Here is a 26,011-nt window from a genome sequence, read left to right on the forward strand (position 1 = left end):
TGCGTTTCTTGGAGGGTAGTGGCACATGCAAGAGGGGCAACCCACATGCGAGCCCATGTGCCCTCTCTTACGCCACCCCCTCCCTTCCAATAGCCTTTCATTTTCCCCTCATCATCTTCTTCCTCCTCCTGCTCATTACGTACCCCATGGATTCACTTCTATACCTTCCTAGCTAGCTAGCCTCGTCACCTTCTTTAATTTTTGTGCGTGTTGTCCGTGCGTGTGTCTGCAAACATGTTCATTATTCAATAATCTAGCTAGCTTCCTAGCTAACTCCTTATCCCCCCCCCCCTCTCTCTAATAATTTGCTGCCTCGGTTGGCCTCCAGGTATATTCATACGTGTTGCAAAGATAATTCTTTTTGCGAGACTATTCCTGTATCAGCATACTCTCCATGAATATTCAAATTGTACTTGTACCTTGTTGGATTAGCAGTGACAATAATGAATGCTTTCTTAATTTGGTTCTTAATTGTCTTTCCTAAAGTGATTAACAGCTAATTAATTTGAATAATTCAAGCCATATTAGGACAATCTTCAACTAAACGCACGCATTTTGCTTTTTGAGGTACATACTGTTTTCATTTAATTAGGTTCATAGAAATATTTATTACTTTTGTTTATTCTCTTTCATCCAAAAATAGACTTAACTAATGAGCCATTATAAATAAGCAGGCTTCATGAGTGTATATATATGTATATATAATACTCTATCCGCCACTGTGTCTTGTGTGATTCAACCGGCAGTCTGCACTCAAAGCTTTGGTTTGCACCCATATCTCCATCCTCTCGTCGCTCACACCTTATATCTCCCACATATTATTCCTTCAACCCCATTTTTAATTCCCCCTCCTCCTCCTTCTCCTTCTTCTTCTTCTTCTTGTGTTTAATGGAGGGTTTGGCAGTTAAACGCAGACGGGTTTACTCTGTGGAACCAAACAGAATAGCCGAAGCAGCGTTTGCGAGGAAGTACGTGAGCTATCTAGTTCCAGCCTTGACGAAGATGAAGGAAAGCACTGAGAGTGATTCAGTCAAGAAGGCTGTGAAGTACGAAGTGGACATGGCTCTGGTTTTGTCAGCTCAGGGTTCTGCATGGAGCCACGCCCTAAAACTCAGTCTCCAGCAACAAAACGTCGTCCTCAATAATGGAGCACTGTCTTCTTCTTCCTCATCAGCATCAACCACAACCAAGAAAGCCGCCATGGTGAACGAGTGTGATCAGAATCTGAGGATGGCAGCGGCTGCAGACCACGACGGAGAAGATGGCGGCGGCGGTGAGGAGAAGGAGGCGATGAGGAGGCTAAGAAGATTGGTCCCAGGAGGAGAAGAGATATGCAATGACCAAGAAATGCTTGCAGAGTTGAAGAGTTATGTCAGGTGTCTGCAAATGCAGGTCAATATTCTGCAGTGTCTGGCCCAGTCTCATTCATTTTAATTTCTTCTTTCTGCTTCTGCTATAGTAGTTATTATTTCACAGAACCATATTTTTTACTTTATCAGGTTAATTATATTACGTTATATTTTGTTCACAACGCCAAAAATTTATATAGCTTTGTTGAATTTCCCCCTCTAAACTATGACTCTAGTTTTTTTCACTGAATCAAAGCTAAGTGTAACGAAGGATCTTCCTTTAAATTTGTCGCAGAGATCCATTGATATGAACAGGTTTTTGTTCTTCATTTAAATTTTTAATGAGCAATAGATGTATGTGCGTAATTATATATACACGCGAGAACATAACATGATGTGAAAGGAACCCATTTTAAAACTTTCCACAGGGTGGGATTTTCGGATGATATGTACATTTACATTGTATAGTTTTTTTTTTATTGTTATTGTTAACATGTGTTTTTAGTTGTTGTTGTTAATTTAGAGGTGATATCACCTTGCATGTGTCTAGCATTTGGGGTACATAATTAAGGCTCTTATTTTAAGTTTTTAGATGATACTCATATATTACAAGCTAAGATAATGTCAAAACAATCATCAAAGTTTATGTGAGAATATATTCTCATCAATTGTTGATAGGGTTCCAAAAGAAAATATATTTATTTACTAACAAGAGTTGGGTTTAGCAGAAGTGGCTAGTCCCTCATAGCATGACAAACTAAGGTTCGAATTTTCACTTAATGATGTGCCCATATTTAGTGTCTAGCAATACTTCAAATAGAATTGTCTCCAACAGGATAATATCTGTGCTTAGCAAAAAAAAATTTACTTTAATTAACTTATAAAGGGTAATATATGTCAATAATTTAACTAACAACTCATATTTCTATAATTCAGTAATTTACTGTGGGGTAATTTTGGCTGTGGTGTAGAAAAGGAAATACAAAAGTATCATACAAGACGAATTGGGCCACATGAGACATACACGGAGAGGTTGGGTCTGTGCTAAAGAAACAACTTTGCCTTGCTAGCCCACAAAGTTTTGTTTTTGTTAATTTTGTACATAAATATCTGATTTTATCATTGAAAAATAAAAAACCAACCATAATTTTTATTTTTCAAATTTTAATATAGGGTAAAAATGCACCCAATAAATTAATCTTATTTTTCATATGCATCGAACAGTTTAACTTTTTAGTAGGACAATATTACTTAGCACTAGGTGATAGGGCTGCTTTATCCTTCTAAATGCCAAATCATACTATTTATAATTTATGAAGTTCATGATGCACCAAATTAAACTCACATCTAGCTGCTGCTGCTGCTGCTAAGGCTCTGTTTGGATAGCACTCCAAACCATGGTTTGGGGAAAATGCTACCCAAACAGCCTCTCCAAAAACCAAAACCATGGTTTTGGGTCAAAACCATGGTTTTGACTCCAAAACCATGGTTTTGGAAAAAGCAAAATTTTTTTGCTTTTGGAGAAAAAAGGGAGAGTGTGAGGGCCTATATGATATGTATCTTGTTATTTTTTTTATAAACATATTTTTTTATAAATATATTTAATCTTATATTTTATAAATATATATAGACATTAATTATTTATTAATTATATTATCTTATGTATTATTAATTATGTTGGTAAAAACATATTATTAACAATTTTATTTCTTCAAATTAAAATATATCATAAAATCTATTTTTTCTGTAATTATCATATTAACTTATGTCTTTTTTTTAGTAATTTGTATATATAAAAAGTGCTTCTGATAACAACTATCCAAACACTCTCACTTCTCAGAATCACTTTTTTACAAAATCTATTCTTCACAGAATCTATTTTTTCCAGAATCTATTCTCCAGAATCACTTTTCCAAACCACGGTTTGGTTTCATCCAAACACACCCTAAGTTAAAAGGAAAGTGTTTTCAAAATTAGTAGAAGCAAAGAGACTGCAAGAAGACAAGAACGTTACAAGGAAGGAAAAAACAGTTGTAAGAACATATATTTACCTTTGTTAACACTGAGTCTTGAGTCTTATATTTAAGATTAGAAGAGTAGAAAACAGAGATTATATCAATACAAATATTGGATCGTGGAGATTACACCACCTTCAGTCATTAATATAAGACTTAGTTAACTAATTTAAAAAGATTAAATAAATTAAATAAATTTTTTTAAAGTATTTATAATTATCATTTTTTTAAATTAATTTGTCTGGCTGATAAATTAATATACACAACATAATGATACATAAAACTATCATAAAGAAATCACATAACATATATTTTACTTAAATAATTTATTTAGGTTTTTAATTTTTTAAATTAATTAACTGAGTCTCATATTAAAAATTGAAAGTAGTACACATATTCATCTGGTTCTATTTATAGGGTATTGAGAGAAATTTTTTATATGGATATACAATTTCACCCTTCATTTATTTTTGTGTTGATTTTGTTTAGATAATATATAATGTATGTTCAATAAAGATAAAGTCAGAAAGTTATTGAATTTTAAATGAGATTTAATAAAATTTAAGATTTTCTTGACCTACGTGAAACATTTTAAAAGCGACTTATAAATAGAATCAGATAAATATATAACAAGGGAGGTTTGTTAAGCGCAGCTGAATGGTTTCCAATGATATGAGCATTAAGAGCAAATTAATTAATTCAGACATTCATTAGTCTTTCTAACCACGTGCCAAAAAATGTCTAATTTCTTCAATTTAGTTAATCAAATAATAAAACCTTGTTTATCTGTGAGATCTCTAGCACTTCAACTGAGTCAAGGGCAAAAAAAAATCTCTGCCTTGTTTGTGTGCGTGCGTGCGTGTGTGTGTGTTTGGACGGAACACGAAATATCGATTCGTCTAATTCTATGGCGCCACGTGGCGACTTGAGGATCAGAAAATGGATTGGCAGTTCAGCTTTAATCCCAGGAAGGCGCACTCATTTTGAACTCGTTCACCGAAGAAACAGAGCAAACCGGAGACTCTGCAACTCGTTGATATGTGGTCTCGCCAAAGCTTCCTCACCAACGCCCTCATTCCCCTTCCCCACAAACCCTACGCCCCACCTCCTACTTCCCATAAATTCATCTCTTGCAGTTATTCTCAACGTGATGGACAAGATTCCCCCAGGTGTCTATCGAATTCCTTCAATTCAATTGGTTCACCGTCTTCTAGATTCAAGGGCTTTTTTTTTTTCCCCCAGAATATGACGCTGCTAAATTTTCGAATGCTCTTTATGTTGTTTAAACTATCTTACACTCAATGCTGTTTCTCGTGATTGTGATTATTCAGCATGCCAATGTTTCCTATTGGGGAAACGTTTGTCGTAAGTGAAGCTACAAATGAGCATTTTTCACTTGAGATTTCATCAAATCATTATTTTAAGTTAAATTACGTGGCAAATTGGCGATATAGAGATAACAGTAGTGCTGGTGTGCTTTGACATGTTGAGTAATTAACGGGGTTGATGTGGTTAGGAAGAAAGAGAATAAGTTGGCCAAGTTAGCACTAGTCGCAGTGGCTGCTGGAGTGTTGACACTGGGGTCAGTTCATGATGCATCAGCTGCCAAGAGTGGGGGTAGAGTTGGTGGCAAGGCCTTCAGATCTTCGGCTCCTCGTTCCTCACCCAGAATCAACAACAACTCCAGGTAAAAAAATTCTTTACAAGTTTCGATGAATAGCTTCGCCAATGTAAAATCTGTCTGTTAATGATCTTCTCTGATGCTTGGACTGCTTGCCTCCCATCCTTTTACCTTTGCCTTCACTTGATCATTTTGTTCGTATCGTGACTGAAGTTGTTAACTGTCCCGGTTCATTGACATTTTATTGGTTAGCTTCTGGGAGTAATGCTACCATGTCCACAAATGAACTGAAGCTATAATTTTTAATTAATTAAATCTACAAAGGTATGGGTACCGTCATGCTAGTTTGGGACACTACATCGTAAGAATTGAAGTGCCATGTATGATATCACAATGTGTGTCGTAATATGTTCTGACATATATCATACACAGTTCAGTGTGTTCATGATTCATGGCCGTGGGTAGATTGAGCGTAATAGTAGCTGGTGTGTGAAATGTTTGTGTACAAAAGTAACTGATGTGTTACGTGTTTTCGTCTTCACATCTCTCTAGCTTTAAAGCAATTGGAGTTTGGGAACCAAGTAGGAATATAGTGAACTCTTTTGGGTATTAGAATGTAATTGAATTCACAAACGCGACACACATAAATCTTATTAATGCAGGACAGTAAAGTTCATTGATCCGTCTTTCTATATTCCAGTAATTTCTGAGAAATATGCTAGTTTGATCATATATGGTCACGTAGATTCTTATTTAGTCATGAAAATGTTGTTTTCCACATCAGATATTGCATGAATTTATGTGGCCTTCTTACGTAGTTGGGTCCAAACTCTTCCATATATGATTTAATCCCATTTTGGCTTATAGTTCATTTTATTTACTCCTTGGAGTATTATTTGAAGACCATATTAGAAGAAGAGGAAAAAACAATAGCCTTATATGTATTATGTCTGAATGATACTTGTTTCTTCCTAGTAATTCCCTATTAAGTTACATATGTGGGCATGAGATCAGGCATTCTGTTTACAGACCTATTTCTGGATAATCTTGTTTCTGAAAAAGAAAACTTGCATTGGCAGGACCAACATCTATGTGAATCCCCCTGTGGCGCCTCCTTTGGTCGGTGGCTATGGCTACGGTTATGGCGTGCCGTTCTATGGTGGGTGGGGCTGGTCTCCATTTTCGTTCTTCGCACCAGGCCCAAGTGTAGCAGTTGGCATTGGAGGTGGGTTTGATGCTATAGTGCTGTTTTTGGTTCTTGGTGCTGCTGCTGCGGTTGTGAGGAGATTCTTTAGGTCAAGAGATGAAGAGGATGACTACTAGCACCAGAAGAAGGGAAAAAAGAGAACAGTATTTTTTTTTTTCCTTAAATATTTTCAGAGAATGATACATGTATGTAAACTAGAATAGTAACCATGGTCGATATCCCAAAAACTTCATATCAGAGTAAGGAAAGGATTCTTTTTTTTTTAAAAAAAAAAGAAAAGAACAGCTTATTTGGTATGCCTCGCGTGACAAATCTGAACAAGCAACACCAATCTGTTCAGAGAACTTGCATAAAAATCATCTGCCATAAATACGACACTCGCTTTGGTGGCATAACTATGGAGGATCCATTTTCACAAGAAACAAAGCAAGGCATCATAAGAATGTAGAACTTTCTAGATGCACCTTTACCAACGACAGATTTTGAGGCTCTCAACCCACGCACATGAAAGGAAAGAAAAGATATGATTGTGGGGAAAAAAAATCTCGGAAGTTGTTGTAGAACTGTGAATACGGATGAAGCATCAGGGCCAGGAGGCGAAGTTGCGCAACTTATTAGGGTTTGAGTGGAGACTGATTTTCATGCGGGCTCTTGCTCTTGGTTGCAGGCTTACAGGCTTACTGCTATGTGAAACCATGAGGGTACAGTTGTAATTTTGTCTAATTGAACATTCCTTTCCCTCCCCAATTCCTCATTTTGGAAGAACAAAAGTTAGTTGTACCTGGGAATTTTTCAATGCATTGTGATGTGGATATCGGCAAATCAGGGGGAGGGTCGATGAATAAATAAATGTGTGCCATAAAGAGAAGAGAGACTAAAGTTTAATTAAGTATTAGCCGTCAAATATTTTAATGAAAGTATAAGATGTGACCAAATATTTTTCTCAAGGATATTTTACTATAAATGTCTATAGAATTTATAGACATGAAACATGAAAATTCGGTAATTCTGAAGAATACAACGATAAAGTGAGAGTGAGAGGAGAAATACATATAATCAGTTGTACCCCAATGGGTTGAAATGGTGAGGGTAAAACTAAAAGTGAGGCAATGTTGAATCCTGTATGACGAAGACAAATGCACATGTTCATCTGTTTGGTTTAAAACGGGTATGGAATCCATCACTCTATTAGCTGCACAGCTGCAATGGAAGGTATCTTGTCCCTCAACTTTTGAGTTAGGGCCACACGAACAGTCATAACTTTTGCAGCAGGTCCAGTGAGCCGAACTTTGACGACATAGTCATTAACCTGAACAAGTTCCAGTGTTCCTCCCCCAGTGCCACTAAGGTATGGTCTAATCTCAGCAAGAACCTGAAAACATTATAAGCTTCAGAATGCATTCACAAAGCAAAAGGAAGCTCTAAGCAGAACATGATTAGCTTAACACAGAATCCCAAAGCTCTAAGACATATCTGTGTTTTATGCAGAGACGATTTCTGCAAAATTAAGGCAACATAAAATAGTTGGGGCGGAAGGCACATGTAATATTTGTATTCCGTCTTGTTATTTAGCTCACTATCAGAATTGTTCAAGAAATAAGGAGAGACTTCCAACTTTCTGGCCCAACTGAGAAGAGTGCTTTTTAACCTTTTTTCTTTTAAACTGAATTAAAAGAGTAGGTATTAATGACATGAGATTACAAGCAGAATGGAACCCACAATCTCTCACTTAAAAGCATGAGGGCTTACATGTTACTACCTCCAGTCCCAGTTGACTAATTTGAGTATATTAAGAAAATTAGTTATGTTAGTTATTTGTAATAAATAGATATTGTTTTTCCTAAAATATCCTTACTAATCAAGTGTATCGATTAGAACTATTATTATTACAATAACTAACTTGTGAAAAAATAGATAAATATAGGATAGAAAATGTATTGGGCTATTATATTTAAAGCCAAAATAAAAATCACACAAGCTTTTATATTAAAGACCAGAGGTAGTATTCAGCCACAAGGACATTGGTGGAGAGTAATCTTTATGGTTTTGCAGAATGTACTAATCACTCATTGTCATTTTCAAGATGATGCCTATGAGTTTCAAACTTTCAATTTATTCTGGAACCTTTCATTAATAAAACCTACACTCACAACCCCTGGGAAGAAAAAGAGGGTTCGATTGTCGATATGAAAACCTACAGGAAATTGGATGGGATATACTCAAGCTTGTGAAGCAAAAACAACAGCCTTTTTCAGTCTTAGACCTTGAGGGTGCGGGTGGGTGCTGCAGTGCAAGTTTCTAGCAGATGACTTCCTTTTACTTCTTAGACTAAGAGGCCATGAGGATGCATAATATTGATCAAATGATATAAATGCTGGAAATTAATGCATAAATAAAGTTCGTACACTTTCAACATTATCCTCAGTTAATTCAAGTCCAGTCTCAGTGTCAACTATCTGCTCCACCTCCAGGATTTCAGGAATCTTATCTTTGAGGCGTGTTTCAATTCCCATCTTTAAGGTCATGGTTGAGCTAGGACATGACCCGCATGCTCCTTGTAGCTTGAGTATAACAACAAGGCCATCTATCTCATGTAGAGCCACATTTCCTCCATCAGCCATCAAGCTAGGCCTTACCTCATCCAAAACCTTCTCTACATTCTCTTCCGTAAGTGGTAGCACACAGGTTGGTGAGACCACAACTCCTGCAGCCTCCAAATGTTATTGCTATAGCCAGTTATTTTCTCCACATCATTTGCGGGCTAATTTGATAAATGAAACTAACAAGTATTATTATAAGTTGCTCAGACACCTTATCCTTTCATTTTAATCATGTGTTCATAAACACCAGAATAACATATGACAAAGTTTTTCAAGACAAAGATGTGTTATTTTTCATATTGCAGCGTAAAATCATATTTCTAAGGCAATGCTATATTCTATACACATTCTGTTCAAAATTCCATAGTCAAAATGCTCTACAATTTCTTGCCCATAATCAATTCAATGTTACTCAAATTCATAAGGTCATACAGTGCATTCGATACCTGTTCTGTTTCGTCGTCGAGTACGCCTAAAAGACCGCGCGAAGTTGATTTGGCGACCTCCGCTAAAAGAACTTTGTTTAGCGGATAATCCTCTGGCATTTGAAATGGGTTCCTAGAAAAAAACGAACATAATTGAGTAATTCTGTAGAATAAATAGTATGAACAAGGGCAAAGAGGAGCAAAATCAAGAGCACCTTCAAGAGAGATATAGGGGCGGAGGATAATCTATCAGAAGCTATGAGCGAGGAGTTGAGTGCAGAAGCTGAAGTTGCTGCATTGAGGCCTTGAGATTGAGAAGAAAGTATACCACCCAACATTTGAAATCTACCATAAGAGTAGTGGAATGCAAAATCAAAGTTTAAAACTTCATCATTTTTGGTTTCTGGGTGAAGTTAAATTCTGAATTCTGATATTCGCGTTGCAGCGCTGAATGGTGAAGATGCTGATAGAAAGCGTTCACTGATTGGCTCAAATTTTGTGATGATTTTAATAATTATTTATGTATAAAGAGGTGAAAGAAAATGAGGGAGCCAAGTTTGTGGACAGAAGTGAAAGATGAAGGATGGGGAAGGAGGGAGAGACACGTTGTGTCAGACTCAGACCCAAGTTAAATTTGCGTAGTTGAAAACTTGAAATTATATTCGAGATATATTTATAGCAAGTGATTTTTTAAGAATCATATTATATTCTTGAAAACTTGTAATACCCAGTTTGTTTTAAAAATGGATAGGGTATAATATTAAGACATCAAAATATATTTAATTGATAAGATTTGAATAATATTTTGATGGGGATTTATGTATATTGAATTAAATGAGGAGTATCGTTATTAAATGGGATTTCAATTTAAGGGTCAAATGAAGGAATTAATAATTAATTTTGAGTTTAAATGATATCTTAATTAGGATTTGAATATATTAAATTAAATAAAAAACATCATAATTAAATACTACGTCAATTGGAAGCTTAAATAAAGAAATAAATAAATAATTTTAAATTTTTATATAGTCTTCTTAATTTTGAATATCATTTGAATAAATAAAAAAATTACACTTCTATAAAAAGTGAATATAATTTTAAACTGTCTTAGATAATACAATTTATTATCATTTAAAATTTAATCAAATATTTTAATTCGTGCATCGCACGGGGAAGAAATCTCTAGTTGAGCTTATAAATAGTGTGATTCGTGATAAATTTTAAATTACATATTGATTGATAGACTAATATTAATATTAGTAATTCATTTTAATAAATTGAAATAATTTATGCATAAACAAATTTAATATAGATCATTTTCATTTGTTTGTTTGTTAGTTATTTTCTCGTTTTTTATACTTAGGGTATGTTTAGATCAGTGATTGAAAAAGTCGTTTATTGTCAATTTGGCTTATAGAAATTAAGTTAAATAAAAACTAAATTGGATAAGTTAAATTGTGTTTATATTAGAGTTCTGAAAATTAGTTTGCAAAAGTGAGATTAATAAAGAGTTGTTTGGATTATAGTTGAATAAAAGTAAGTTTGGTTGTAAAATAACCAAAATGGGTATGAGTTTTAATAAATAATGAAACATGATTAAAAAAAATAATTTCACATAATACAATGAAATTAAAATAATTTAATATGAGGAAGTCAAATTTAATGGGTGAATTAAATTTTAAAATTTTAGAGAAATCATAAAAAAAATTTAAATATAAAGTGAAACATGAAAATAAAAATATATTTCTAAGAGCATATTTAAAAACAAAAGCATATTTCTAACTTATTTATTACTTTCAACTGATTTTAACTGATTTTTTGTTATCTACAAATTAGTCATTTGAGGTTTATAATAAGAATTAAAGAAGGTAATAAATTTCTTAACTTTTTTCTCTCCATGTTTCAAAAGTTATAAGTCATAAACTGTTAATTTTAGTTTATAACTTGTTGTAATTTTTCATGCAAAAGCCAGATTGTCCAATCACCCATCAAAATAGCATCCAAATTTCTAATCAAGCTTTTGCCCAATTTAAGCTACTTTTCATCCCTGAAAAGCCCAACCAAACAGGCACTTAATCATTAATATACCAATCTCAATATGTGAGTCAGAGAGAGATACACACACATTACAAGTTATAAATAGTGAAGTTTATTCCTTAAACTCCGTATTGCGTGGGAACATGCTTTTTTTTTTTTTTATGTAAATTACTTTGTAGATTGTTGCATTGCATGTTTAGACACAACATGGCATTATATATTTTTCATTTTCTATTAAGGACAAATAACCAAAAAAAAAGTTAAAAATTACTAAATCCTAAATTAGGTTTAATAATAATACTTTATTTGATATTGACAATACTGAATTTGTAAACGACAATAAATTTTTGTTAACATTTCTTAATTGGTGTTTAATAATTTTCTGCTTTTTTGTTTTTTGTCATTTTCTCTTCTATTAATGTTTTACTCACATTTACTCTCTTCTGTAAATAGGGGGAAATCCGAAATAATCTTCATGGAATTTCAATCCCTTGCAAGTTACAACACAATAAAATCAATTTTTTGTATAAAATTTTTAAATAGGGATTTAAGCTCAACTCAAACCAAAACCAAGTGGCAAGTGCAAGGTGTTTGATTTTACTCCTCGTAGATCATACTAGCTGGGCAAAACAAGCCAACAGTAGACCCTTGGGTGTTCATCCAGATGCCCCTAGATCCATGCGTTTACTGTAAAGAGTAAAACCCAAAGTTTTGGCCCAAAACCCAGTTGAATTTTAAATAAAAAAAGGCTGGGCCAGGTTTTGGGACCACGGTTGGGCCTTGACTTGTGACAATTGGATGGTTTGCTTTTAATTCTTCAGGAAAAGAAGTTTTATTGGGCTAATTGAGGTTTTAGAAATGGGCCTGTGTGATTTTTAAGTTCAGGTGCCTTCAAATTTCATTTGTGTCTTGGGCCATAAAATTATAGCAGGGAAAATTAATTAATCGGTCATGTACTTTACACTCATTTTTACGTAACTCCCTATACTTTAAATTCTCAGACGGAAAAAACAATATATTTAAAATGGAAAAATAATGATATAAAAAGTATGCCCGCTTAAATATACATGAGATTTATTAATTCTTTTTTTTTAAAATCGTTTTCACTTTAATAAAGGATATTTGTGTCAATTTCATTAAGTCTGACAAGCTCTTTATTTTCATTTTCTCTATTTTATACACCTTTACAATTTTTTTTAAATTTTTTTACGTTTTACATTTTTATAATTTATTATAGTATATAATTACACATTGTTAATTAAATGAAATATTTTTTTTAAAAAACACTATTGTCATTTAACTTGTGAAAAAATTGACGACTAATCATTTTTAATATTCATCCGGTCTTAAATATAAGACTCTCATATAGTGTATATAAGGGTCTTATATTTAAAACCGGAGGAGTAATATTTTTTGGGCAAAACTTATATAATTACTTACTCTCATATACCTGACATCATTTTTTCCAATTATATGTTTACATATGTATGTGTTTTTTTCCTACCCAATAATCTAGTCATTAACATTCCCTTAATTACAAAGATCTACCAAGCACTATTAAGCTTATACTCCACTTTGTGCCCCAAAAATTAATTATGAGCCCAGTTGGAATTTTTCAAGGGCTGAAATTGAAAGTTAGGCTAATTTTTTATTTAAATTAAAATTAGAAATATTCTTTGAGATTAGATGTCATGTCACAACTAGTTAGTAGCTACTTTCCTTAGTAAGAAGGACATGCATCCAAAATAATGCACTTGGAAACCAGAGGCCCACCATCTTGACATTTTGATTTTCAGCACGCAAAAAAATATATGAATTATGATTATAAAAACTTTAGGACCGTCTATTAAATCAATCTATAAAATTAAATTTTTGAAAAATAAATATACTAGTACTCAAAGTTTTGAGTTCAAAATTTCAATTTCAATTATTAGAATAATTTACAATTTTTTTTAAAAAAATATGTATAATGTTTTCTTCGATTTAAAAAACTTAAACCATCGTTTTTCTCATCAATAAACAAAAATCAAGCAATAACATTTTTATCTTTTTGACCAGTTAAAAGCAAGCCTATCTTTAATCTTATCCAATATCCCCCACCCAAAAGCAAAGGCTTTCCTTTTTATCAACTAAAGAAAACTACTATGCAAGAGTATCACCTTCTTTTGGGCAGAAAATGTTTGTTTCACTGGGCAAAAGCATATACTCCTCCGGTCCTAATTATAAGACCCAATTGATTTATTTGAGGAGATTAAGGAAGTAAGTTAAGTTGGTTATTTATAATAAATAAGTGTTGTTATTTCTAAAATATCCTTGCTAATTAAGTATATTGGCTAAAACTATCATTATTAGAAGGATTATCTTGGAAAAAAATGCATAAATATAAGAGAGAAAATGGATTGGGTCTTATAATTAGGACCAAATAAAAAGTCAAATTGGGTCTTATAATAAGGACCGGAGGAGTATTATATAAAATTCAATTTTGGTCATAAAAAGCAAATTAATGACATCCTAACAGAGAGAGAGAGAGATATATATATATATATATATATTCATATGTTAGATGTGAATTTAATATTCGAATCAAATAGAGGGATGTACCAAATTCAGGTTAAAATTATAACTCACTTGCCGTGTGCATATGCTGCTTCCTCGACATCAAGTTAAATATTTCACATTAAGTGAAATAAAATAATAATGAGTTACCAGCAAGTTATTAATTGAGATAATAAACGGTCTCACTCTTACCTCTGTAAAAAGGACAACACAAATTTGAATTTTCAGAAGCGTACTTGTTGGGAAGGTTTTAACTTTAACGTTTCAGACACGACAGAGATTAATCTCAAGCCTAATTAAAGTAATTTGAGGATATCCTGAATTATAAGAAAAATAATAATAATGATTGGGTCAATAACTCAATATGCTACTTAAAATTTGAGTCTCAAATTATTGGATTGTCAACTTTTCAACTATATATCAGATTTCATTAAATTATATTATATAACTATGCTAAACTCATTTTAGTTACATTATACCAGGTTAAGATCTATTGGACGAACAAATGGGCAGATGATCGGTGATTCCAATAAATTTCATTCCTAAATTTAAAAAAGCTTTTACTCCAAAATTTGTGCGTCAACAAAAGAACAACACGCAATCAAAGTTTCAGATTCTTGTCTGCTGTTTCGTCATTAATTCTAAATCACAATTATTCAATCCTAAACTAATTTATTCTTCTTGCATTTGATTAATCTTAATCCTAAAATTAAATCGCTTTCGTTTTTGGGATCTATGGGTAAACAAAAGATGATCATTATATAAATTATTGAGTAAATAGTCTCAATACCCCAGAGATATTAATAAATTAATTACCTGCACTCATTTTTCTTCATGCAGGGAAAAGTTATGGTTAAGAGAGTAATCATCTCTTTTTCGGCTAATTAAAAACTTATTGGTGGAATTATTTAGGAATAGTTGAATTAAATTATGAAGTAACCAATCTCGAGTCTTAGCTTATTATATATGCAGACCGATAAAGGAGTAAGGAAGGAGTCTACACTCAATTATTCAGAAGGAAAAAAAAATTTCAATGCAAGACAGTGAAAGAAATTGAAAGACCTTTATCCGGGGAAAATGTATGTAAAGAAATCCAAAATTTATATATCAATGCACAGTTAAAAGTTTTAAAATTTAAAGTTTTTTATTCATCATATAAATAAGCTACCACGTAATTTTTTTAAAAGTAAAATTATCAATCTCATTCCTTAGGTTGTAATTTGTTTTTCCCTCACAAAAAATTCAATTCGGTATTTGGATGTCATAAAAATTATTTAAATTTGTAGAAAAAATAACTATTAGGAACCTTGTAAGGAAACCAATATAAAATAAGGGCTTATTTACAATTAAGATTTCAAAATTTATAACTTAAATTCTATATTTATAATTTGAAAATTTTTATATTATATTATTAATTTTAAAGGGTCCTTAATTTTCATTCTCCTAATTTTGTATTCATAAACTTACAATGTTTTAAAAATCAATTGCAACTCTTGGAAGCATGAAAAATATCTGTCGAATGTAAATTATAAATCTTGATTAAATTACACAAAACTCTCTCTAAACATTAAACTATATGCAAATAATTTCCCTAATTTTTAAAATTTAGTGATGAACCTTCCTAAACTTCTAAGTTTTTGCACATAACTCCAACTATCAATTATACATTCCTTAAACTTTATTTTATGTACATGTAACCTTCTTAAACCTTGAGTTAGAGGCAAATAATCCTTCAAAATTCTAATTTATGTACAGATTGTGAACGAAACTCATACCGGTAATAGGGGAGTTATTTAAACGAATGTAAGAATTTAGAGGATTCATTGTAAAGTTTTAAAAGTCAGTAAGGCTATTTATACGTAATACAATAATGGAATTATGTACAGTTTATAGCCTAAATAAAGTATGTGAGATGATAACAATGATATGAAACATTGGTGATACTTAGAGTTCAAACCTTTCCAGTGCTTCAAATAAAGAACAAAGAAATCAAATAAACACTCATTGCATACAATATTAATATAAAATATAAAATCAATAAAATATCGTATTATTTAGAGAGAATTGCTATAAAGTCTCAATGAAGGAATATGATTATTAAAAAGTTCTGATGATAACAGAACAACCCGTAATGACAGTTTTCAGTGTAAAAAATAATAACAGCTCACTCGTTATTAGGTAATTCTTCCTGTTACACATTTATAATAGGAAAAATCACTAACAGGTCCCACAGAAGGCAATTTATTACTCTGAGGTCCCACGAAATGTCAAAATCACTGACAGGTCCCAAGGGACCTCAGAGTAATATTTTCGTTTTGTAAAATGACATTACTGCCCCTCATATTCTAGATTCACATTTGCTTTGTCATTACGATTTACAACCTCAGCAGCGACTATTAACAACCTAATGAGAGGGCGTTAACAACCCTAGCAGTATCCGTTAACAACTTACTTTATAGAATTATATAACCTCTACATAAGAGTAAATTATAACCAAATAATATAATACAACAACTTTAATACTAAAATGGGAAGCTTTTTGATATCATTAAGAATTTTAACTAGATCCAATAGGATTATAGTAATATTTTAATGCGAATATCCATTTACAATCTCAACAGCGATTATTAACAACCGAATGAGAGGGCATTAACAACCTAAGCAGTAGCCGTTAACAACTTACTTTATAGAATTATATCACCTCTGCATAAGAGTAAATTATAACCAAATAGTATAATACAACAATTTTAACACTAAAATGGGAAGCTTTTTGATATCATTAAGAATTTTAACTAAATCCAATAGGATTATAGTAATATTTTAATGCGAAGATCCATTTACAACCTCAATAGCGACTATTAACAACCAAATGAGAAGGCATTAACAACCTAAGCAGTATCCGTTAACAACTTACTTTATAGAATTATATAACCTCCGCGTAAGAGTAAATTATAACCAAATAATATAATACAACAACTTTAACACTAAAATGGGAAGCTTTTTGATATTATTAAGAATTTTAACCAAACCCAATAGGATTATAGCAACATTTTAATGCGAAAATCCATTTACAACCTCAACAGTAAGTATTAATAACCTAAGGAGAATTGTTAACAACCTTAGTAGTGTCTGTTAACAACTAACTTTATTGGATAATATAACTTCTAATTATAACTAAATAGTCTTAAAGTTAATCTTATATAGTTGTTAGAGGTTATATTATCCTATAAAGTCAATTGTTAATAGATACTGCCTAGATTGTCAACAGCTCTCTTTGGGTTATTAATACTCACCATTGAGATTGTAAATGAATCTTCGCATTAAAATGTTGCTATAATCCTATTGGGTTTAGTTAAAATTCTTAATGATATCAAAAAGCTTCCCATTTTAGTGTTAAAATTGTTGTATTATACTATTTGGTTATAATTTACTCTTATGCAGAGGTTATATAATTCTATAAAGTAAGTTGTTAACGGCTACTGCTTAGGTTGTTAATGCCCTCTCATTCGGTTGTTAATAATCGCTGTTGAGATTGTAAATGGATATTCGCATTAAAATATTACTATAATCCTATTGGATCTAGTTAAAATTCTTAATGATATCAAAAAGCTTCTCATTTTAGTGTTAAAGTTGTAGTATTATATTATTTGGTTATAATTTACTCTTATGTAGAGGTTATATAATTCTATAAAGTAAGTTGTTAACGGATACTGCTAGGGTTGTTAACGCCCTCTCATTAGGTTGTTAATAGTCGCTGCTGAGGTAGTAAATCGTAATGACAGAGCAAATGTGAATCTGGAATATGAGGGGCAGTAATGTCATTTTACAAAACGAAAATATTATCTGAGGTCCCTTGGGACCTGTCAGTGATTTTGACATTTCGTGGGACCTCAGAGTAATAAATTGCCTTCTGTGGGACCTGTTAGTGATTTTCCCTTTATAATATGTCTCCAATGACAAAACTTAGAACATATTTCATATGATGCGTACTTAGTTGGGAACTAAATGTAGGTATAAGGAGTTTAATAATTTGCAATAATATAATGAGTAATAGTTTAATTGAAGAAGATGATGAAGCAGTGGGATGATAGTGATAAGGATATTATTGAAAATGAAGGGGAGATGGCATTGGATCCAGGGAAGATAAGCTTGCGTCCTCAAACGCAGAGATTCCTTTTGGCTTCTTTATTTAATGCTAATTAAGTAATTCAAACCTAATTAATATATATATCTTTCATGTTATTATTATTATTATTTTTTATTCAAATAAAAATGGTAGGTAAGTCATACTCCGAATCTGATGCATAATTGAATGTGGGAGCTGAATTGGATCCGTGCAGACTTTTCTTTCCCTTCTTAATTCAATGTTTAATCCACAATTAGAGGAATATGCTTATTCTAATCCTTTTCTCATTAATTAGTTACCTCAACTATGATCCTATGCGCATGTTTGCATATATGATATATGTTCTCTCTCTTTTTTCCATTTTCTTTTTATTTTTAATTTAAAAGAGAAATTTAGTTAAAATAACTGTTAGTAGATTTTATCAACCACAAGAACATAGTGCAGCTCATATTTAACAAACACAACTCTTGTTTAATTATAACTTATCTTCAAATAAATGAACAAAAAAATCAAAACAGAAACTATTTGCATACAGTCAAATACCCGCTCAAATTCAGGTCTTTCCAGTAAAAAAAAAATAAATCAAACAATATTTTCAACCCAATTTTTTTAATTTTGAAATCATTTTTTTGGATGTAGGTACACACAAAACAATGTTCCATGAGGTATGTATTTATGTGTAGGCCACGTCTGAAAATTCGAAAGAGTTTTTTTTTTTTTTGTAAAATTTTTCAACATAAAACTATTTTTTTCATATTATTTTAATATTAACAAGTTTCAAAACACACATTATTATTGCGATGTATACAATAAATATGATGTATTTTAGAAATTATATGTGCAACAAGTATACATATGTATTTTCAAACAAGCCGCCCATTTGGTGAAGTCATATAAATATATGCCTACCATATGCATTTGACGCGTATAGTATCCAATAGGAAAATACGTAGATATGTTTATTTTGTAACAGTATGGATGCGATGGGCTATTGGACCAATCAACAATAATTGGATGGGAAATATTTACAAGATTCTGATTCACTTCACTTGGCCGAGAAAATAATAAATTCATGAGCTCAATAATTAATAGAAAAAAATGATATTGTCAAATCAATAAATATTCTTCTGTTTTTTTTGGGGGAAAACTTTCAAAACTGGATGCTCATATTTTTATAAACATTAGATCTTTTTTTTGGGCATGACATCACTCGTTTTATTATTGATATTTTTGTGAGATTTACATGATGTCAACGTGTTTACACTCTCAATGTATAGAAGGAAACTCAAGGGATTTTAATATGTGTGTGTGTGTGTAATTTTTCACTTCTTTTAGATAATTTACTGTTTTGAAATATTTTACTTTAGATTTTTATAAAGTTGTTATATGGTTTTTGGGTGTAATTATTTTCTTCCATTAATTTAAACCTATTTTCATGACTTTGTGTGCGCCCTTCTTTGTAGGGATTCCGCAAACTTCAAAGTTCAAAGACGAAGATGGAATTACAAATATTTTCTTTAAAATGGACAAATTTAATTATCAAAAATTCAATATATATGTATGTATGCATACCAATATAAAATAAATCAAAACTATTGCTAAATTGCGCTTCTTGATTTCCTTTATTTCCTTGGCATTTTTAATCTTCTTAAATAATCATTTAATAACTGTTTAAAACCTATATTAAAACCCAATTCTCTCTTAACATTTATTTTTTTAAACAAATTGCCATTCTTAATTTTTCTTAATAATATTAAAATATAAATTGGTAGTATTAAGTAGAAGGAAAAATTGGAGAAAAATCTTACATTAAAAATTTTATTAGTGAGAAATGACCTCAATCAGAATATTGATACTCTATACATAAAATTTATACAAGACTAATATTTTTTATTTATCAAGATTTATAAATTCATTCTCACTAATAAAATTATCATTGGGAGAGTTTTTCCCAATTATAAAATTCCCTTGTTTAGAAAAATTAAAAAAAAACAAAAAGCAGGCGCGTGAGTTTGATGTGATGGAGTTTTCTATGTGAAGCAAAGGGGAAGAAAAGGAAAAGAGAAAGCAGAGTTCAATATTAACTTAGCAGCATCAATCACCAAAAGCTATATATCTAATTGGTCAATTGCTTGTTTAATCAGTCTCCTAATCACAATCAATCAAGTCATTATCATAAAACTGACCCATGATCAAACCCCATTTGCTCGGTTGGGATGGCGACACGTGTCATTTTCAAAGACCCAGATGGAACCCACCTGAGGCACATTTTATATGGCCATGTTGTGTTGGATCTGCCTTATCAAGGAGCAAAGTGAAAATGACTATCTTATATGAATCAGAGGGATAATTGTGTATTGCAGCACTTATTGTGGCAACCCATTTGATGAAATTCTAAGTCTTCCATTTTTAAAATTCCCAATTGGGTCCACTTTAGATTCCTTTTTATAGATAAGCATGATTGAGATCCCCATGGAGTTTTATGTCATCACCCCATGTTTTGTCATTATATTCTCAATATATACACTTCTATCATCTTATTTACAACACAGTAATAAAAAAGTAATTTCTTCATGTTCAAAATATAAATATCAAATAATTGACCTATGTAACTTTAAAAGATCAGTTAAAATTAGTTAAAGATAATAAATATATAAAAAAAATATAATTTATTTTTCTAAAATACTCTTATTCATGGAGAAGGTAATTCAAAGAGAGAATGAGCAAAAAAAGAGATGAGAGAGAATTGGTAAAAAAAAATAGATGAAAGAGTCATATAATTAATTAAGGATGAAAATGAAAAGAATGTAGTAAATAATTAGATAAATCCAAATTATAGCTTGTAAAAAAAGAAACAAACGATTTCAAACTTTATATGCTTATATTTTGAACTGGAGGAAGTGCTTTTTATTTAATATAAATTATCTTATTAAATTTCTTGTATAAGCATACAATTTTACTTATAATTTATTATTTTATAGACTATTATACAATGAATAAAGATAAAATTATTAAATTATTAAAATTTAAAAACCAATTAGTGAGGTTTAAATTTTTTTAAGTTTAAACAAGTTGGAAATGTCTTATAGATGCAAACAAAGGAGTGTATTATTTTTTTTTTAATAATAAAAGACTAGACTAGATTTGTAAGTAGTTTTTTTTATTATTAGACTTTCAATAAAAGTAATTTTTTATACATGACCGAAATATTCTCAAAAGTTTAATTTAATGCTGAATTGTATTACTACTCAAGCAAATGTTAATGAAATTTGTATATCACATAGGAACAAAATTGTTTGTCATTAACAAAGCATATATTATTTGTTAAGGCATGTATCATTTAGTCATAGATTTCTCTTTTTTTGGGGGGGGGGATCTGTGCTCTTTTATACTCAATTTGTAAAGGAATATTCAAATTGAATATTCCTGTGCATGCATTTGAACAAGGGCAATTTCCATATATAAACAAGATATGAGATGTTTTAATATATAATCAGAATGCTGTCATGAATCTTACAAGGCCTTCATTTTGTAATTGTAAGGCAAGAATCCAACACAAACTTAGTTCGACACGATAACTGGTTATAAAAAAAATTAATTTTGAGCTAACCAGGGAGGAGGATTTAAGAATGGGGCAATGATATTTAAGTTTTTAAAAAATTAAATCAGTAACAGTTTTTTTTTTTAAAAAAAAAAAGAGTTGCCAAATATGGATTCAGGTAGTTCTAGTTCTAAGCGGTTATACATAAAAGTTAAATATATTATTTATATTGAAACATTTGAATTTACAATTATTTAAATCAATATTTATAACTCATATTTCAGGAAAAGATTGTTAAGAATGCAAGCATCATAATCAATGTATGCCTTTAAATGAAACCCCACTTTCATTCTTCATTCAACAACATATATAACACACACATATCATCCTTGGATTTCACAACTAAATATGAATTAGAGCAGAGAATCCCACAACTGGTTTGATCAAGTCTATGTGCCTGGATTAGACATATTGTGTATCTCTATACCTATAATTGAATCTGTGTCTCTGAAATCTAAATAATAATAAGTTAATAAATGGGATTAGGAAACAGACAATATAATCACATAGGGAATATCATCAAATATATAATCCCTCCAACAAACTGGTAATAGCCCATCTCTCTATGTATATATGATACTATATATAATCTTCTGCATACACTTACTTTTACAATTTAATTAATTAAGAGTTTCTCTTCCCTTGTGGATCAATAATCCTCACATGACTAACCCATTAATTAATTACTTAATTAATTAATTTATCTCTCTTTCTTTTTCTTTCTTTATTTTAACTCAACCTTCATGAATCCCCAGGCCAAGATCATACACATGATCCATCTCCAACTTTGACAGGCTTGTAACACTTAATTTATTTCGATAAATCAAACCCCATTTGTGAGTTTTTAAATATAGCAAATTAAACAAACAGGGGTTTCACTCATTTACAAGACTCTATGTATGGCCATGATCTCTTATGTCTTTGAATTTTGACTAATTAATATTCCCTCAAGCGAAAAACTTGTAACTCAAGCTAAGCCTATTATCTTATTAATCAAAATTAATGGGCATTATTTATTTATTTATCCTTTCCTTACTATTTCACTGCACCAATTGTTGTAGGAAACAAAAGCGCGCGACAATTCTGAATGACACAATTTTGGTACCATGTCTATTTTTTCTCTGTGTTCATTTTGTCCTTTTTTAATATATAGGACCTCTGTTATTCTTTTAAAAGAATAAATACCTATTTTCTTAATATTAAGAAAAGTAGGTTAATTTAGCTAAACATTTAAATGTGCTGATGGATGGACAGAATGTGTTTTTTTTTCAAAAATACCCTCATGAAATTTTACTAAAGTAGTTCATTTATTAATTCTTTTTAATAAAGTATAATCAGAAATAAACAATAATTTTGTTAGATAAAAGTAAATTATTTCTTATGACAACGCTTTTATTCTTTATAAAAAGAACAGAGGGAGCAGTTTTGTATTTAGACACAATAGAACCAGGATTAGGGCCTATGCATATACTCACATGTACTCACATGTACGATGAAAGTAAGCAAAGTATGTGTACCAAAAACCGCGCAGTTTAAATTTTTCTTTAATAAAATAATACAATCTCCATTTTTATATTTTCTGTGCGAAAATTTTTTTTTATAGAGATTAAGAAAAAAAAATTATATTTTTGGAATTTTGAATAGATGAAAAATATTTTTTTTACCAGCTAAATTGAAAAGTATTATGGAATATAAAAAAGAAGAAGCAATATTTCTATGACAAATAATATGAAACCTACAGAGTAGAAATATTATGGGCATTATTTAAGAATGATCAGAAACATAAATTATTATTCGTGGAGTTCAGATATTTGCGGGTCAACATGTCGGATTCGGGATTCCTCATTCTTGAAAGCTTTCAATGAGTTATTTCTAGTCTGAGCTCTTTATTGCACTTTGGCTTTTATGGCAAAATTATGATCGTGATTTTCTTTTTCCTTTTTTTGCTTTTTCTAATTTTTACTTATAAGGAAGTTAGAAAATTTAATTTGTCATGAGATGGACTTTTTAGGGGCTTATTAATAAGGAAGTTAGAAAATATTAGGGGCTTTTATAGCAAATGCTTGATTAGATCAAAATTTTATTTAATTATCATCAAATCAAATTGTGAACCTTTCTTTATCATTAATGTCTAGTTCATCAATTTTATATTCGATGCATCTAAATCTAATCATCATTTGACCAATCTATCTTTTTCTTACTTTTTTTTTCCAGCTGTCTCATAGATATATGCACATTCTTTGATTCCTAGATGAGCCTTTTGTGAAACGTATATTTACTTGAATGATATTGATAAGAAAATAAATAATACTCCTCCGGTCCTTAATGTAAGACCCATTTAACTAATTTGATTAGATTAAGAAAGTTAGGTAAGTTAGTTAATTATAAAAAAAAGTGACACATTTTTCCTAAAACACCATAATCATCTTTTTTAATACCTCATCTCCCTCTTCTATTTGATTATGGTTGAGGGAGTATCTATAGGGATAATTTAGAGAAAATTGATAAATATGATAAATGGGTCTTATATTTAGGACGAAAACCAACTCAAGAATTGGATCCTATATTAAGGACCGGAGGAGTACTTTCTTTAGTTCTAATTATAAGATTTTATTTGTGATCTATAAACAAAATCTCATAATTAAGATCGGAGGTAATAATAATAATAATAATAATAATAATAATTCTAGGAGAAGAAGAGAAGGAGACATGCAAAATCTTGATAAAATAGAAGAGGAAGTAGTCAACATGAAAAATCACAAGGTTCGAGAAAAAAGGTGATGATGGGGAATCCCAATGAGATCTGGATTTAGTTCTGAATTAGTTAATTAGAATTTGATTAGACATTAATTCATTAAATTTTAGACGAAATCACATGTACGGAAAAGAATAATCAAATCCCAGAGGTTGAAGTTAATGAAAGAAAGAAAAATGAAAATAAAAAATAAAAACAGAGAGAAAGCTATTGGAATTGGATAACGTAAATTTGTCTGATTGTTGAATTTTGATGATGTTTAGTTGTTGGACAATGACTATGGGTGTGTTTGGATGAAACCAAACCGTGGTTTGGAAAAGTGATTCTGGAGAATAGATTCTGAGAAAAATAGATTCTGTGAAGAATAGATTTTGTAAAAAAGTGATTTTGAGAAGTGAGAGTGTTTGGATAGTTGTTATCAGAAGCACTTTTTATATATACAAATTACTAAAAAAAAGACATAAGTTAATATGATAATTACAGAAAAAATAGATTTTATAATATATTTTAATTTGAAGGAATAAAATTGCTAATAATATGTTTTTTACCAACATAATTAATAATACATAAGATAATATAATTAATAAATAATTAATGTTTATATATATTTATAAAATATAAGATTAAATATATTTATAAAAAAATATGTTTATAAAAAAAATAACAAGATACATATCATATAAGCCCTCACACTCTCCCTTTTTTCTCCAAAAGCAAAAAAATTTTGCTTTTTCCAAAACCATGGTTTTGGTTTTTGGAGGGGGTGTTTGGGTAGATTATTCCCCAAACCATGGTTTGGAGTGTCACCCAAACACACCCTATGTCTGGAATGCCTTGCCACTCGCCAAGCCCCAAAAAACAAAAATTAGGATCTCCTCTTACATGAATTATTCTATAATATACAATAATATTATTCAATTATTCAATTTTTTTTATATACTATATGACTAGATCAAATTTCAATATTGTTGGATCTAATTAGGAATAACTCTTTTAAAAACATTTTCTGCATTCATACAAAATGGAACTCAATAGTAAACAGTCAAAATTCTTCCCACTAAAACCAAGAGGATGTTATTCAATTATTCAATTTAAACATTCAAGTTTAACTTCATTTATGTAGTATCCAATTTTAATTTCTCAACACCAAATTATAGAAGAACATTTCATTTTAAGATATGTTTAGTTTTCATATATGTTTTAAAAATAAAAACATTTTAGATGATCTCAATTTTTTTTCATTCTTTTGAAAATGTACTCTTTACTACGGTAATTATAATTGATTAGTCAATACGAAGTTAATGTTTTCAATAAAAAATATCATTTAAAAATACTGTAATTATATTTTTTTTGGAAGTACCCATGTATATTTTCAGGAGAGGGAAAAACTTCTATGGTTTAAATGTTTCTAAGAGCAGGTAGTATTCCCCCAACATTTTGTAAACTATCCTTTGTGTCAATTATAACTGTGTTTGCCAAAAATGAAAAAAAAAAAAAACACATAAAAGTTAAAACTCTGTGGTCCCCTGGCTTTCCCAAACATTACAGGGAAGCACAAGTATATACAAAAAAAAAAAAGGAAAAAAAAAAACAATATCACCTATACGGATACTATATATATATATATATATCCGTCTGTCTCTTTCTCTCTCTAAATATGACACAGGTAAGAGGCACTTGTTCATTCACATACAGACACATTGCTCCTTCGGCCTTTTT

At 30.7% G+C, this 26,011-nt stretch overlaps 3 protein-coding genes across 4 annotated transcripts; 2 read left to right on the forward strand and 1 right to left on the reverse strand.

Moving 5' to 3' along the window:
• Positions 1-888: 888 nt before the first annotated feature.
• LOC114711153 (transcription factor bHLH146-like) lies at positions 889-1,434 on the forward strand. Its single transcript, XM_028895504.1, has one exon. The coding sequence runs from the start codon at positions 889-891 to the stop codon at positions 1,432-1,434; it is 546 nt and encodes a 181-aa protein (XP_028751337.1).
• Positions 1,435-4,346: 2,912 nt separating this feature from the next.
• On the forward strand, positions 4,347-6,474 carry LOC114711151 (uncharacterized). Its single transcript, XM_028895502.1, has 3 exons — positions 4,347-4,533; positions 4,881-5,051; positions 6,065-6,474. Exons 1-3 carry the CDS (start codon positions 4,403-4,405, stop codon positions 6,306-6,308), a joined length of 546 nt encoding a protein of 181 aa, XP_028751335.1. The 5' UTR covers positions 4,347-4,402; the 3' UTR covers positions 6,309-6,474.
• A 697-nt stretch (positions 6,475-7,171) lies between these two features.
• LOC114711149 (nifU-like protein 3, chloroplastic) lies at positions 7,172-9,652 on the reverse strand. Of its 2 annotated transcripts, none has more exons than XM_028895500.1 (4): positions 9,433-9,652; positions 9,239-9,350; positions 8,598-8,896; positions 7,172-7,564 (listed from the first exon to the last, which is right to left on the reverse strand). In XM_028895500.1, the coding sequence occupies exons 1-4, from the start codon at positions 9,553-9,555 to the stop codon at positions 7,373-7,375; spliced, it is 726 nt and encodes a 241-aa protein (XP_028751333.1). In that variant the 5' UTR covers positions 9,556-9,652; the 3' UTR covers positions 7,172-7,372. The 2 variants fall into 2 exon arrangements, with proteins under 2 accessions (XP_028751333.1, XP_028751334.1); XM_028895501.1 differs by having other exon boundaries at positions 7,222-7,564; positions 8,598-8,903; positions 9,433-9,519.
• Positions 9,653-26,011: the final 16,359 nt, after the last annotated feature.

Source organism: Neltuma alba, unplaced genomic scaffold (genome assembly GCF_004799145.2).
Source record: "Neltuma alba isolate B1F8T4 unplaced genomic scaffold, ASM479914v2 tig00011280_pilon, whole genome shotgun sequence".
Taxonomy (NCBI): Eukaryota; Viridiplantae; Streptophyta; class Magnoliopsida; order Fabales; family Fabaceae; genus Neltuma; species Neltuma alba.